General features: G+C 35.9%; 2 protein-coding genes across 3 annotated transcripts; one reads left to right on the forward strand and one right to left on the reverse strand.

Annotated features, from left to right (window-relative positions):
* Nucleotides 1-3,609: 3,609 nt before the first annotated feature.
* Nucleotides 3,610-6,083, forward strand: LOC137958834 (uncharacterized). The gene is made up of 8 exons (XM_068806007.1): nt 3,610-3,733; nt 4,500-4,597; nt 4,862-4,926; nt 5,038-5,132; nt 5,212-5,320; nt 5,495-5,508; nt 5,580-5,681; nt 5,762-6,083. Exons 1-8 carry the CDS (start codon nt 3,671-3,673, stop codon nt 5,939-5,941), a joined length of 726 nt encoding a protein of 241 aa, XP_068662108.1. The 5' UTR covers nt 3,610-3,670; the 3' UTR covers nt 5,942-6,083.
* Nucleotides 6,084-6,408: 325 nt separating this feature from the next.
* LOC137958521 (uncharacterized) lies at nt 6,409-15,063 on the reverse strand. 2 transcript variants are annotated; one of them, XM_068805582.1, is made up of 15 exons: nt 14,807-15,063; nt 14,307-14,532; nt 13,572-13,651; nt 13,088-13,126; nt 12,027-12,045; nt 10,921-10,977; nt 10,404-10,531; nt 10,252-10,320; nt 9,216-9,301; nt 8,382-8,491; nt 8,038-8,088; nt 7,584-7,642; nt 7,387-7,431; nt 6,678-6,752; nt 6,409-6,597 (listed from the first exon to the last, which is right to left on the reverse strand). In XM_068805582.1, the coding sequence occupies exons 1-15, from the start codon at nt 14,951-14,953 to the stop codon at nt 6,487-6,489; spliced, it is 1,302 nt and encodes a 433-aa protein (XP_068661683.1). In that variant the 5' UTR covers nt 14,954-15,063; the 3' UTR covers nt 6,409-6,486. The 2 variants fall into 2 exon arrangements, with proteins under 2 accessions (XP_068661683.1, XP_068661691.1); XM_068805590.1 differs by lacking the exon at nt 10,921-10,977.
* Nucleotides 15,064-15,319: the final 256 nt, after the last annotated feature.

Raw genomic sequence — 15,319 nt, forward strand, 5'->3', positions numbered from 1 at the left:
CATGACACCATTGTTTGAAGGTCAGATCCCCCCAAAAATCTAGTGGAAGAAAGAGACGTCGTTCACGATTTCAGGAATAAGAAGTAGCAACCACCTTCGAATCTAGTGGAAGAAAGAGACGTCGTTCACGGTAGATAGATGCTGTGAAGAATGAGAAGAAAAGAGAAGGCGAGAGAAATAGACAGCAGTTTGGGAAAGAGGAAGAGAGAGTTGCATAGAGGAAGAGCAAGCGAATAAGAGGGAGCGCATGTAGTGGAAAGCGAAGAAGAGGGAGCATAGGTAGAGGAGAGCGAAGAAGATGGAGTGCAGGTAGATGGACGGTGAACGAAGAGGAGGGAACGTCATTTCCATGAAACGGGTGAGAGGTTGACGAAAAATCGAGTGAAAGTAAAGTCAATGGTCTCATGGAGTTAACTTCAATGAATTTACTTTCACTCATGTTTCACGAAAATGAAAAATGTAATTCATTTTGTGCACTAAGCGGGGGTTAGTGCACAATGTAAGTACGGGGGAAAGTAGGAGAGAAAGTGAAGTACTTTCCCTAAGGAAAGTGAGATGAAAAGTAAATTACTTGTTTGTATTAGTGTGCGCAATGAAAAGTGCAGTGTAAAGTACTTGTTTGTGTTAGTGTGCATAATGTAAAGTATAGTGTAAAGTACTTGTTTGTGTTAGTGTGTATAATAGAAAGTGTGGTGTAAAGTGCAGATAGATTATTAATTAAATAAAATATTTTGATATATTTGACTTTCAGAAAATTAAATTAATATTAGTTAATAAATCAAATATATTAAATATAACAATTAAATAAATACTTACTTTTATATTATTAAAATTGTAATCAAATTATAATTTTGTAATATCTAAATATGAAATAATTATACAAACATCGTACTACACAAACATTGTAATAATAAAAATAAAATTAATACAAATATAACTTAATCACCTATTTAATAAAAAAAAATTACAATTGTACATACACAAATAAAACAAAAAAAATATTTGTCAAATTAGGATGGGGAAACAAGGTAGATCTAGGTCCATTTTTTAGCCTTTTTTTGTTAAATTAGAAGTTGGGGTTTAAGGTTAAAAGTTTGGGGTAGAGTTGAGTTCTTAAAAATATGGCTCGAGGTTAGGTTGAGTGTTTAGAAACTCCACTTGACCCAAACATTAAACAAAGCTAAAATTGTTTTAAAAGGAACGAAAGAAAATAAAAATAAATTATTAGTTTTAATTATACTTTATAATTTAAAAATAAAATTGGAAAGTAATTAAATACTAAGTATTGCATAATGAAAAAGTCCAAAATATGAATATAAAATCAAAAACAAAAAAACGATATTATAAAAAAAAATAGAACATAAATAATAACAATGGTTATTTAAAAGGAAAAATTAATAATAGTAATTATGGCATACATTGCCTTGAGTTACTGTAGCTCGTATCCTCGCTCAACGAGTAGAACGAATAACGGAGGTTGCAACGAGTAGAACAAATAACGGAGGTTGCAGAGAGGGGAGAGAAGTCGTTAGTGCTAGGGACGACGAGAGGGAGAGTCAAGCATCGGGGAGAGGTCGCAAAGGGGGTGATTGAAATTGCCAACGGTCGCAAGCGAGGGAGGAGCCGTAGAGGTTGCAGAGAGGGGAGAGATGTCGCCGAAGGTCTTCAATGTTGGGGACCGCGAGAAGAAGGGAGTCGAGCGCCGGAGACAGGTCGCATAGAGGGGAGAGATATCGCCGAAGGTCGTCGATACTGGGGATGGCGAGAAAAAGGGAGTCGATCATTGGAGACAGGTCGCACAAAGGGCGATAGAAATCGCCAAAGATCGGTCGTGAGCGAGAGAGAAATTTTTTTTACTCAGAAGCCATCGTTCGACAAAGCCTTCCTTCCAAACAACCCAAGCCCGATGTAATTGAGGGTGGGAAAGTGAATTCAAAGCTCGACCCCTCTGAATTCACTTTCCCTCCCATTATGCCGAAAACGGGAAAAAGTGAAATACATTTGTATTTTACTTTCCCCCTGCAGTTACGCTAAGCACTAACGGATTTTGGCTCTTTTTACCCAACGTAAGTGACATACATTTCACTTACACTCGGCACTAACAGGCAAGGCTTTTTGGGCTACTTGTGCTACTTCCCCGGGGAATGTAAATTCTCTTTAAGTTAGGGGGGTTAGTGCACAATGTAAGTGCAGAGGGAAATGAAATACAATAAAAGTACTTTCCCTGTGAAAGTGAGAGGGAATGTAAAGTATTTGTTTGTGTTAGTGTGCGCAATGGAAAATGCAGTGTAAGTTACTTGTTTGTGTTAGTGTGCACAATGGAAAGTGCAGTATAAAGTACTTGTTTGTGTTAGTGTGCACAATGGAAAGTGTGGTGTAAAGTACATCACAAATATCGTAATAATAAAAATAAAAATAATACAAATATAACTCAATCACCTTTTTAATATAAAAAATTATATTTGTTTATACAAAAGTATAACATAAAAAATATTTAGTGGCATTAAAACATAATAGTAAATAATTTTGCCACATCTGAATTGCTAAAACATCTCGATAATATGATGTTCTTGCAGATTGTACTACAGACTTCCTCTGAGTACCTACGACTAAAATAAATTATTAAATAAAAAAAACTTAAGTGAATATAATAAATAAATAAATTATTTTTTAATAACATAAGATATGTTTTAACATTAAAAACCACTAATATAATATAATAAATATATATATATATGTATCAATAACATAATATATTTTTACGTATTATTAATTAATAATATATTGTCACAAAATTTAAAACCATTGGTTTAATTAATTATAACAATGGGATAATTAAACCAAAAAAATTTATCAAATTTTTATTTTAACAATATTTTAATTATGACTATTAATAAATCACTAATTTAATATAGTAATTATAAAATAAATATATTAAATAAATAAAAATAATTATTTTATAAATAAAAAATATAAATTATTATTTTTACGACGGTTTAATTTTTCCCATCGCCTTCCTACGCGCGTCGTCTTCCTCAGCGGCGAGAGACTACGTCGACGGAGGCGGCGCTCCAATGGTACACAGAGAAGGAGAAGAGAGGGAGGCCGAGAAGCTCTATGGCAGAGGCTTGGCCTCCCGTGCTATGCGATGGAAGTCGAGAGGGAGAGGAGAGGGAGGCCGAGAGAGAAGAGAAGCCGAAGGTCACGAGAGAGAAAAAAAAATTCTCTAAAACCTCATTCGATAGAGGTTCCTCCCTGATTCTCCCTGACAACGAGATGTATTTGAACATGGTAAGTGAAATCCGAGCTCGACCCTCGGATTTCATTTACCATCATTTTATGCCTAAAGTTGTATTTCATTTTTCCCTATCATTTTTTCCTATATCTTACTGGGCACACTAACGGGTTTCGGCCCACTTTCTCCAGCGTAAGTGAAATAGACTTCACATAAGCTGCGCAATAATAGGAGAGTGCATGTAACATGCCCTAGGCAAGTATTTACCGTTAAGCATTTATTATTTAAGGGTCTTAAAAGGCAAAGTAGCAGAGGCTCGCAACGTAATTTCAGTCATAGTAAAGGTTGTTTATTGGTTCATAGTTTATCCAATTATTACGAGCTATTTTACTCGAGGACCCAGCGTGCGCGAGCTTCGATATCAGCAAGTTTTTCATGGCAACGATGCCAATTGCTATGAGCTGCGGTTTTCATTTCAAGGGACGGCTTCTTCCTGAAGTAAGATAGCATTTCCTCGACTCTTTCTTCTTCTTCTTCTTCTCCTTTTTTTTTTTTTTTTTTTTTTGTTGTCTGGTATATTAGTGGGATATGCCTTCGAAAACTTGCTCCACTATTGCAATTATAGTTGCTTTCATCTGCCACTTGCTGCAATATTTCAATTGTTTTTGCTTTCAGATGCCCTTACTTACTGAACTGCGTAGATTCAGGAGTTAGGGACAAAGATTGGTAGAGAAATGTTCCTTTGACCGAAAATTTTGGATCTTTTGTTGTTTTAAACTTTGAATTCACCGTGGTTCCGAACAGATATGGGATTAATCATGACATTATATGTTTTACTTACTGAAGGTCTGTCACTTACTTAACAAACTCATCCCAATTTCGGAAATATGACAATTTGGCAGTTTCTAACACATGAATTTTTTTCCTTATTATGTTTAGAGTTCTTCAGAACAGTGATGCTCTTTCTGGTTATCGTAATTAATCAAAACTGAAACTTGCCGCCTTGCTTAAAAGTTTCGGGAAATAACAGGGCGTGATTCGTTTGTTAACATATCCCGTTAAAATGGCTTCTTACGCTGCTGACATGCAAATTATTCTATCTCGGGCGATATTTTTGTCAAGTTTTTTGATATCTATCGCTGGCTAAGCTTGTCTGGAAGCTGTCTGTAGTTTTTACTCAGAGGATTTGCACTCTCTTCGTGTCATTTGAAGACAGCCCTCTCTGTTGAAAAATTGATGATCGTTATGAGGTTTCGTTTTACAGGAAGCAGTTCTTAGAAATGTCCCTGGCAAGTACCATACTCAAGGGTGCTTTGCAAGCTTGCAACGTTTCTATGGTCCCCAGCAAGGTTTGTTTAGGAGGTACACATTAAACTTTTATGCACATTTTCACCTCTAGTTTCTGTAATTCTTCCTGTCTTTTTTTTCTGATATAATCCAGTAGACCATAAGGTCCAGGAGCAAAAAGTTTTGAGCTATATTCACTGAAGTGCAGTTGACATTTCATTCGGATAGTGAAACAAGTGACCACAGATATTATTTTGCAAATTCCTTTTCCCATACTTCATCCTACTGCAACATCATATGATTGTGGATCTAATGTTATACACTTATGTTGCTTTTCAGCTTCCTTTACCCTCACGGGGAACACTTCAGACGTCTCTTGTGGCCAATATCTGCAGCTCGTTCAGGTGAACTTAGCTCTTGTCTATGATGAGTATGTCCTACTCATCTCTTACTTGAGTAGAAAATATGGACTCATTCTTGATCACAAACTGAAGTGTGCCTCTCTGTTTTTATAGGTTCAGAATCATCTGTCTCTGGTCCCAAGTTGAAAGATATCACATTAACAGATGTTAAAATCAACGTTGAATCACGCGATGAAGATAAGATCCATGTAATTCTCTTGATTTGGTGAAGTCCCATGGTAATGCTGTTGACAGAATTCACAATTTCTTGTGGTATTTGATTCTCAGGTAAGAGTGGACTTGACTGCAGAACAGACAGAAAAAGTTTTTGATGATGTTTTGACAAATTTGGCTCGAACAGCACCACCAATTCCAGGGTTCCGCAGACAGAAAGGAGGTATAGTTTTGGATCACACAATCTTATCCTGCCTCTGATTCTGCACTGTTTCTCCAAATTCGACATAGAAAATTTGTTATTCGTATTTCATTCATTTATAGTAAGCTTGGTGACATACCTTGGCCCGGAAACTGACCAATTTACTGTGTTTCTTGATGATGGGGAATTTTCCAGGGAAAACATCAAATGTAAGTTTTTTTCAGAATATTTTGCACCACTTACAACAAGTTCAACCTCATGATTGTCTGCATCTTCCCAGGTTCCAAAGAGCTTTCTTTTGCAGGTCCTTGGTCGAGACAGAGTCACCAAGTTTGTTATCCAAGAACTACTCAGCTCAACCATGGGTAACTACGTTGAGCAGGCAAGTAATGCATTACTATCATGACTATTGCAGTAGTCATTTTTTTGCTTGAGGTAGTGCTAAATTTTATGATGGTGTAGGAGAATTTGAAAGTGAAGAAGACATTTCAGACAACCCAGCCTACAGAAGAACTTGAATCAGCTTTTGTTCCTGGAAACGAGTTTGGGTTCAATGTGACATTGGAGTTTGAAATGCCAGACTCTGAAGTTCAGTCCGGAGAATCTGAAACTGAACCCAGTGTTTCAGTTACTGGAGAATGAAAAATGTACACTACTGACATGCATTTTGTTGAAAGCTGTCTGTTTTTTTTTTTTTTTCATTTTCAAGCAAAAAGAAAGAAATAGTATCCTTAACTAGGATGTATGATCGAAAGTATTGAGTTAAGAGTTTCTGCTGGCTCCATCTGCCTTAGTGTCTCCTGGTATAATTGACAGATTTAAACCGTGGCTTTCGGTCTGCAAGAAATTCTTCGAAGAAGAAAAGATCCACTGCAAATCCTTAAAGAGGGCTATTGGATATGTCACAACTTTGTCCATATTTGGTAGAGACCGATTGTTTTTGCAGTCCAGGACGAGGACGACCATGAATTCTCTGCAAATCCTTAAAGAGGGCTACTCCGCATCTCAATATCTTCCGCTGAATTTTCAATTGCGAAAGAGAGATGAATGTGTCGATTACAAGACCCAAATCAGGAGGCGCACTTTGAGCAAAAGAGACATAATTAAAAAGTAAAAAAATGAATTATTTAATAACTTTAATACTTGTGAAGTAACATTTGAATGTATAAATTAACAGGAAGTCATATTTAAAGCTTGTTCCACAAATAAAATGCTCTTCTAATGATGGGATCTGCAGAAAAGCCTTCCGCATAAGCACCAATAGCTCTTAAGAGACTGATGAACTTATCACCATTGTCCTGCATCAAATGGGGAAAAAACCTTGAGAGCAGTGAAAGCAAACGTAGAATACTTATTGTTTAGAACAGGTTAAAATTACCTTTGGTTTCTCAAACACAAGGTCAGATGTATTGAAAGGCACCATGTAGAATGGTAGGTCACACCGAACTGTTGCCTGCCACAGAGTGATAGGGGTTTCCACAGTTAAAAATAAGGTAAAAAACCACATCATATCAAAGGTCTTAAGAATTATTTACTGGTTAGTAAAAGAACTCAAAATTGAGAAAAAATAAAGAGCAGATAATGCAATGAACAAATCTACATGTAACTAAGGCAACGTTGGGAATATTAGGAAGAAATTCCTTTGGCTAGTTGCCGAGCATAAAAAAAAGGGATTATTCAGTATTAGTCCCTGAGTTCTCTGTCTAGCTAATGTGCTACTACAGATTTGAGGACAGGTCCTCAAATGAGTACTTTCCCATGACAGAAGGACATAGAATGGGACTTTCCCAAGCAGTCTCACCACCATGCAAAAAATTGATGTTATTAGGGGAACCTTAAATCTGTAATAGAGAAACAGGAGTGAGTTCATCATTCAAACATGATTTAGTCATCCCCACATTACGGAGCTGAAATAAAAGAATAGCTAAAAGAGATCTTAGAGCATTATTCAGAAAAAAAGACCCCGGCCACCTTGAGACTTTAGGAAGGGGCTTCATCCCCAGAAACAGATTCTCTGCTTTCCATGACAAACCCGTATAATATAAACTGACAAATCCTAAGAAAAAAAAAAAAAAAAAGCTGAGTACCAGATTCTTGCTTAAGATAGCTTGCTCGGCATTTGATATCATGATCTGTAAGGGAAGAAAAAAGAAGGTAAAATGTTACATTAAACTAGTGATGAGCCATCACAATCTGTATGGAGACAAGCAAAGAAGGCTTTAATGTTTTTCATCCTTCCCAAAGGAGTTTATATGTTTTTTCTCATTGTTGACATAGGCTTTACCTCTCTGATGCGTTCTTCTTCAACTTGATCAATACAGTGCAACAAGTTCTCCAAAGTGCCTAACCAGCATAAAGGCAATAAATCATGCATATTCAACAGTATCTGCTGGGGTGATGATAGATGAACTCATGATAACTTCAAGCTCATTCAAAATACAGATGGAGACCAATGCGCTGCATTGGACAACCTCCCTTTTAGTTCATTGACCAAAATAGCAATGAGCATCAGGGACTCCTGTCATTTTCAGAGACATCGCATTTGAAATGAGCTATGGACGCATTGTACCCTTAATAGGTATCAATCTCACTTCATGAAAAAGACTACTGCCAAGGTCAACATTTCGTCGTACAGAGACTCAAAAATCCCTCCTTTGAAGGAATGCATCAAGTTAGGACCTCATTACAAAAGACAAGTACACATCATAACAAAAGACAAAATGTATTTGTAATCATACCAAACCTAGTGATCAGTTTGAGCGCATTGACAAGCCCAATACCCTCTACTCCTGCATTTAGAAAAAAGCCAAGAAAAATAACTAAAAGATTTAAGTAGCAGACTGTCTATATAATAATAATAAATTCAACTTGATTTTTTAGTGATAAGAAACTGGAAACTCAGGGGAACCTGCTTTTTTTTTTTTTTGCAATACTGCTAAAGGATGTATGTTCAATTTGTGGCATTATGGGGAAGAAAACCAGGACTAGAGGATAAAACATATCTCAGCAAAGGCGGCCCAAAATATAGCACACTTTCAATCAAGAAAAAAAGATCTAGAATAAGATCACAAGATTCTAAAACCTGGAATGTTATCGGATTTGTCACCCATAAGAGCCATCAAATCAATAAACTGAGAGGGCTCCAAACCTCCATATTTTTCAGCAAAGTCCTCTACTCCAAATGAAACCAACCTTAAAAAGCAAATAACATCAACATCACGAAAAGCATACATTTTTATTAAGGTAATTAGACAAAGTAAGGGTAGTTTAAACATTTTGACGATAAATTTACATCCAATGCTAACAGTGCCACTTACAGCTATAACTAGAGGAATTCATCCAATCAAACAATGAGAAACACTGGTTCATTATTTTGAAGTATATGATTCACAAAGAGGAACATGCATCTTATTATCCTGCTTTTCATGCTTTACTCTACCAGCATCAGACCCATTTCCAAGCAACTGACGTATCTGAGACTCTTATTAAGATCCCAGAAAATTGCTGATATAACAAACAACAGATATTTCCCCTGAAACTCTTTTACTTAATACCTTAGAAAAAGCTTGATGTAACGTGAAAGTTGCCAAAGAGGAGTAACAGATGTTGCTTTTCCTCCAGACATATTTCCACTCAAGCTTGTGGATAAATAAAAGTAGACACGCAATGAAAGAAAGGATCTGCCAGGTGTCCCTTTACTTCCATGAAACATAACTACTCGATGATCATTGTACAATAAACAATACTAATACTCACCAAAAGTAACATTCAAAGAGAATGCTATAAGTTTAAAAAGTCGCTACTGCACTAAATAACATATAGAGCATGCAGATGATGATGACTATTCCTTTAAACAAATGCTTCTCATTGATTATCTTAGACATTGACAACCATGAACATCTTTTGGAATACTAACTGTGGTCCACGGGGAGCTATTCGCAGGAGACGTAATGAAGGAGATAGAACCTGAAAGAAGTCTTTGTCCGGGGAAGCAATTCGAACCTGTGCCACAGAAGGAAATTAATAATCTTAAAGTCAAAAAACCTAAATACAATGATAATCTTTATATGAAGCAGTCACTCCTCTCTTCCCCATTCTCCACCTTTTTTATGAGATCAATCGATTCAATTTAACAGGAGTTGTATGGCAAAGGATACCCTTTTAAGGTAATGTTTTTGCCAAAGATTACCCAAGGCAAGTAAGTTTCTCCTTCCTAAAGGATTCCTCGGACTAAGGATTCCATAATGGTCAAGGTCCTCAGACGTGAGTGTTATAGTGGTTGAATATGACCAAGCCATATCTGGTGTTCAAAAGAAGCAACAGGAGCTTGAAAACTTGCTGACTACTGTAAAGGACTGTAAGACATTGGGACATGTGCTCTAGCATTAGTGTCATATGGTATCATCAGCACAGGAAATTCAACCACATTTTTAGAAGTTTGAGTAGACAATTACAGGGAGTTTATGATGGAAACCTTATTTGAAAGTGTAATTAGAAGCATAGAATTAGGAAGTTCAACGATCATTAGAAAGGAGTTGCTGCATAGGTTTGGGCTCCTTTCTGTGTCTAACAAGGAGTTCTGTGCTGCAAAGGTTTGAATTCCTTTTCTGTCTATCTAATGGGAATCTATGCAGATCACTAGGCACAATAGATCAGTTTGACCACTTTCTCTGCCTCCTTTATCTTCTTTTCTCACTTTCATACAGGAGCAATGGATTCAGACAGCAAACAGAAGAGTCACCAATGCGACCACTGTTTCAACCAATCACAGGAGTTTCAACATTCAACACAACACTCCTTAAATATATAATACAATATTGACAGGCTACAGGTAAATGGCTTTTTGATGCCACAGTTTTTCCCGTTGACACGTTTCCTTTTTAGCATTTATGCTCTAGCAGTTACCTACTTTGTAACAATAGATACTACACAACAACTCCAACTATAAATACCTTGAAACCTGCAGCAACACTTTTTGCAGCCAGTGTCCCAATAACATCATCAGCTTCAACACCAGGAACCTGACATTAAATGCATTATTAGAGCTTAGTAAGCAACCAATTTATGGTGGGTTTGTTTATCATAAATCAGCCTTGTCATTTACCTCAATCACTTTGATAGACATCGCCTTAATGGACGCTTTAAAATATTGGCGACCCTGAACAACAGTGTCAGGTGTGGGGACTCGTTGACTCTTGTATGATGGGTACAAAGTGTGACGAAATGTTAAACCTTCAAGCATGTTACAGTTTGATTCAGTTAGAAGAGAGACCAAAATTGAAAAAAGAATATCAAAGAGCTCATGTACAAAACACAAATGAGCAAAATATATAAGTAGGATATATGCATGAAACAAAAAATGGAACTCACTTCTTAGGACAATATGCCCAAGAACCTAAATTGACAATAGCAATATATTAATTTCGTACAGGCATATGACACTACATGAAACTATAAACCCTCCATACAAAGCAAGAGATTTACGTCAGTCTATTTATCAATCTATTACAAAAAGAGAAGTATGAGGACAAACACATGTTTGAAATCAACTAGTTACATGTAGCTTTGACCAGTTTAGCTGTTCGATTAGATGCTAACAGTACATAGATAATAAAACATACCTTTTGCCATGTAAGATTCTTGTGATGAATTAGCAGTAGAGTTACCAAATGGAATTCCTGAAAAAGTAAAAATTTGGCCCCCAAAATGTTACCTGAAAGGCATCTCATGCTAAATTTCATCAACCACAATCACACACCAGCTTAAAGAACATTGGCACAGATCACATTCACCAAATGACACTGCTCTGTGGCCACTCAAACACGAGCACATGAGTGTGGCAATTGGGATTGTTGATCTTGTGGACCACCAGGAGACTATATCATATTTTCAATCCCAGCCTGCCCCTTAATGTTTCATTAAAAAAGAGTGTTGATAGCTTTTCACCAAGAATTAGCAGTTTTGTACTAACAAGCATTGATCAAGAAGACCAGAGCCCTTCACAACATGGTTAAAGAGAAATTTTAAGTCTCATGATGGTCCACAAGATCAACAGTCGCAATTGCCACTGATGTATGGCAGCACCTATGAGCAGTGAAGAACTGTAAAACCTTGTTCTTTTATACAGCTAAATCATCTCATGCTTTCGCCAGAAAATAGTAAAAAATCCAAGCAGTACAAAGATCAAATAGAACTAAAACAATGAATAGAAACTACCTAAATCTAAATGTAAATAAGTCCCCTTCCTTTTGCTTACAATTCTTTAAACTAAATTTTACAGCTTCACCAACATGAAATCTATCCAGATATTCCATTTATGATGACTTAATATAACTGAAAGCAAGTCAGATACTCATTTTGTTTCCTTATGAACAGGCATTGTTTTTAAGGCAAGCTTCGTGTCTAAATCAAATTATCAGATCCAGATACATCAACATTATGTTGAGCCACTTTTCCAGATTAAAAGATCAATTTTTTTCTAATCCTGAACTCTTCCTAGCATTTCAGTGCTTCACATGATACAAAAAGTTTGATTAACTAAAATATCTTCCTGTCTACTGATGAAAAGAGCCACTTGTAGAGTGACTTGGATCAAATCTAGTCTTTTTAGAACTTGGTGTAATTTATAAGAGGCTGGCACACAAAAGGGCTATGGAAGTAATAAAGAGTTCAAGGACAAGAAAAACCAGAAAAAGTTTCTATGTGAAGGATATCACTGACTTCTCACCATCATGATCAAACACCACCTGCATTAGAAAATAAAACATAAATAAATAGATATAGACATTCACATATTAGTCATAACAATTAAAAAGAGGAAACAGAGGGGTAACAATTTCACTTCATGTTTATCACATAGAACATTGTTATTTTGCATTCTATGAGACCCTTGCAAAATTTTAAAATAAAAAATAGAAAAAGACCATGGACCAAGAAAGGAACAATTTAAAAGAAAAAAATTGCTTACTACTAATAAACAATAAATATACTCAAATAAATTTCCATAAAACTTGTACAGTAAATGAAGTACAATTAAGTCAAGAAAAATTTGTTGGTCATAAGTTGGGAAACGGCATCCCAACTTTGACTAGTCATGTTGGAATGGACTTGGATCCAACTTTAACATAATATCACAACAGGAATCTGTTATGTTGGATCCAGTGTACTATTTAGTTTGTACCCACTAATGTGGTCCACGTGTCAAACCCATTGTCTGTTTTTTCGACCATAAAAGTGTGGCAGAGGGATAACCTACAAATTTTAGTATCAGGAAAAATGCTTTAATTATTAATTGGAAAAAGAGTCTTCTAACTTCAGTTAGGCATTTTAGGATGGACTTACACCCAACTTTAATGAGAAGCAATGGTTCCATATAAAGGGTATACCAAGATGAATAATTTGCAGATTATAACTTGCATCAGTAGTTGGGTGGGTATCACAATGTGGCCCAGCATAATTTAGTGTAACCAATTCAAGATGCCTTTGAGAACAGAAAAATAATAAAACTTTTAATATTAAATCCATTTAAAATACTAATGATAATACTATAATTGTTGTTGTTCATCTTGAAATGCTTCATATTTTCCTGTATTGAAAAATTATTAAGGAGCCTTCCTTATGTCCTAGGCCAACCTTGATTGCTATTTCAAAAGAAAAGACAATCAGCAGTCTGACAATGATGTAGTAGTGGGCATAAATGGAAAAACACATAGTTGGCAAGCATGGAGAAATTTAGATGATCATAAAAAAACAATGAAATCTAATAGAAAATATGAGAAGAAGACGTACTGCAACATGTGAAGGAATGAATTCCAATATGTCAATCAGCTGCAAAGCAATGGGTCAAAATCATTTAAAACATGAAATTCCAGGAAATAAAAAATAGAATTAAATGTTCATGTGATGATAAATGGAAAATTAGAGAGATCACATGTGTTAACTAGGAAGAGATGATAGAAACAACAAATGAAATAAGTAATGAGGCAAAGGCAACCTGTAAGTACCATAATAAGCTACTGCCTGACAGACTTAGATGGTTCAAAATTTAAAGGTAAACCCACAGAAGAAGTTCCAAGTTATTACTGAAAAAGCTCCAAATAAAAACACAAAACCCTACAAATAGACTTTATACACTTGACTTAACAGTAGTCCAAAGCATAAAATAAAATGTGTAAAATGCATCAAAAATAAGTTTTTTATGAGAGACGGGATCATTAAATATGAGGAATTTGATTCAGCCAATTTAAATCGGTGAAGCAAAAACATGGCTTACATTAGATAAAGCAGTAAAAATGGTGTAAACCCAATCACCATTGCCGTCAGCATGCTCCAGATAACCATGATTCAATTTTGCTGCATACAGCAAAAAATCAGCAACTTTATTGACCAAAACAAACTGAATTTAAAGTGATCTGCCGCTTGCTGGCAAAGCTAAAAAATACGAGTAAGATCTTCACAGAGTACCAAACTGGAACCTGCTAAGCAAGTGCATCTTCATCATTGTCATCAATGCCATAGTCCAAACATGAAGTCTCCCCCTCCACTTCGCTCTATTATTTGCTAACTCTCATATTAGAGAACAAGTCTTTCTTTATAACTTCCATGCTGCTCAAACCATCTTAAACAACAAGCTCTTATTTTCTTGTTTATTCAGTTTCTCATGAATTTTCTCCCATCCAGATGTTACTAGTTTTCACTCATCTCTGCAGCATCCATCTTCTGTCCATGCCTTTATTTGCTTCCCAACAGTTCACTCCATAAACTATACCTGGCTAACAGCTGTCTTCTCGACGCTTTTATGCACATATGACATAGCATTTTAGAATTCAATATCCATTTTAATCATTTGGAAACATCATGTGCTATATTCTTCAGATTCCCTTCCTTTTTTATGATTGTCCTTAACTTCGTGTGATTAGATAAGTGAAAATAAATAAAATGAAAATAGACAGTACAATGGAAAATGTTCGATAAAATGAAGAGTCAATGGAAAAGGTCAGAAGCATACATAATAGCTTGTAATAAGCTCTGTAGATAATAGCTGTTCCATCGACAAGGATAACTCTGCCCTCCGAAGAATTCAAATTTGCATCTCTCTCTTTAAATTTCAGAGACTCAAAAACGTTACCATGGGTAGGTGGTTTGTCAATTTGAGAAGAGACCCCTGAAGAATTTGATGAAAGACTAACTCTCGATAAATCACACTCCAACTCAGTGTTTAATTTGGAGAAGCCCTGATCACACTCCAACTCCATCAGAAAATGATCCAACAACTCCGACAACGATGCAAATTATGGTTCAGATTTTAAAGACAAATAAAATGTAAAAATTAAATCCATCTCTAACCATTCACCAAGATATAGCTTTGGTTTCAAGTTTTTGAAGAAGTCCTAAAAAGTGTTGGTTTGCTGCGTTCTTCCAGTAATACATTACATAAAAATGCTAGCAAAGGAATAGAGAACTTCAATGCAAAAGCGTATAATGGAACCAGACATATTTAAGCATTACCCGATTAAATTCCACTGAACAAGTGCGTGAACGGAGACGTGGCTTGTTGTAACCAGTCCTCGGACGTATCGAGAAATCTCCTCCAAACCGACCGAGATTCTTCCACAAGAAGTGAACATGGTGATGAAGGGAAAAGTAGCAAGCCATAGTCACATCATCCCGATTTCGCAGTTAGCCAGCAAAAATAGCATTAGTTCGTAGGACAGAGAGCTAAAGCGAAGAAGAGCCTGGATTGCGCATTGGCAAACATTCGATGACTGAGAATATTGGCTTTTGCCCTTGCCCGCCAAAAACAAGCTATAAAAGACCGTGAGCCGTCTGTGTGAAGACAAGGGCCCTTCCATTACCCTATTATTTATTGTAAAATTATCCGTAAATAAAAGAGTAGCTGCGTGTACAATTATTGCATTACGCAAAAAAACTGTCTTATATTTATTTATTACAATAAATGATATTATTTTTAAAATTGAATTAGTAACATACCATTAGAACCTTAATTTATAAAAAAATAAT

This window comes from Aristolochia californica, unplaced genomic scaffold (assembly GCF_029961685.1).
Source record: "Aristolochia californica isolate CCGP_79_NKW_82.1479 unplaced genomic scaffold, dmAriCali1.0.hap1 SCAF_1, whole genome shotgun sequence".
Classification (NCBI taxonomy): domain Eukaryota; kingdom Viridiplantae; phylum Streptophyta; class Magnoliopsida; order Piperales; family Aristolochiaceae; genus Aristolochia; species Aristolochia californica.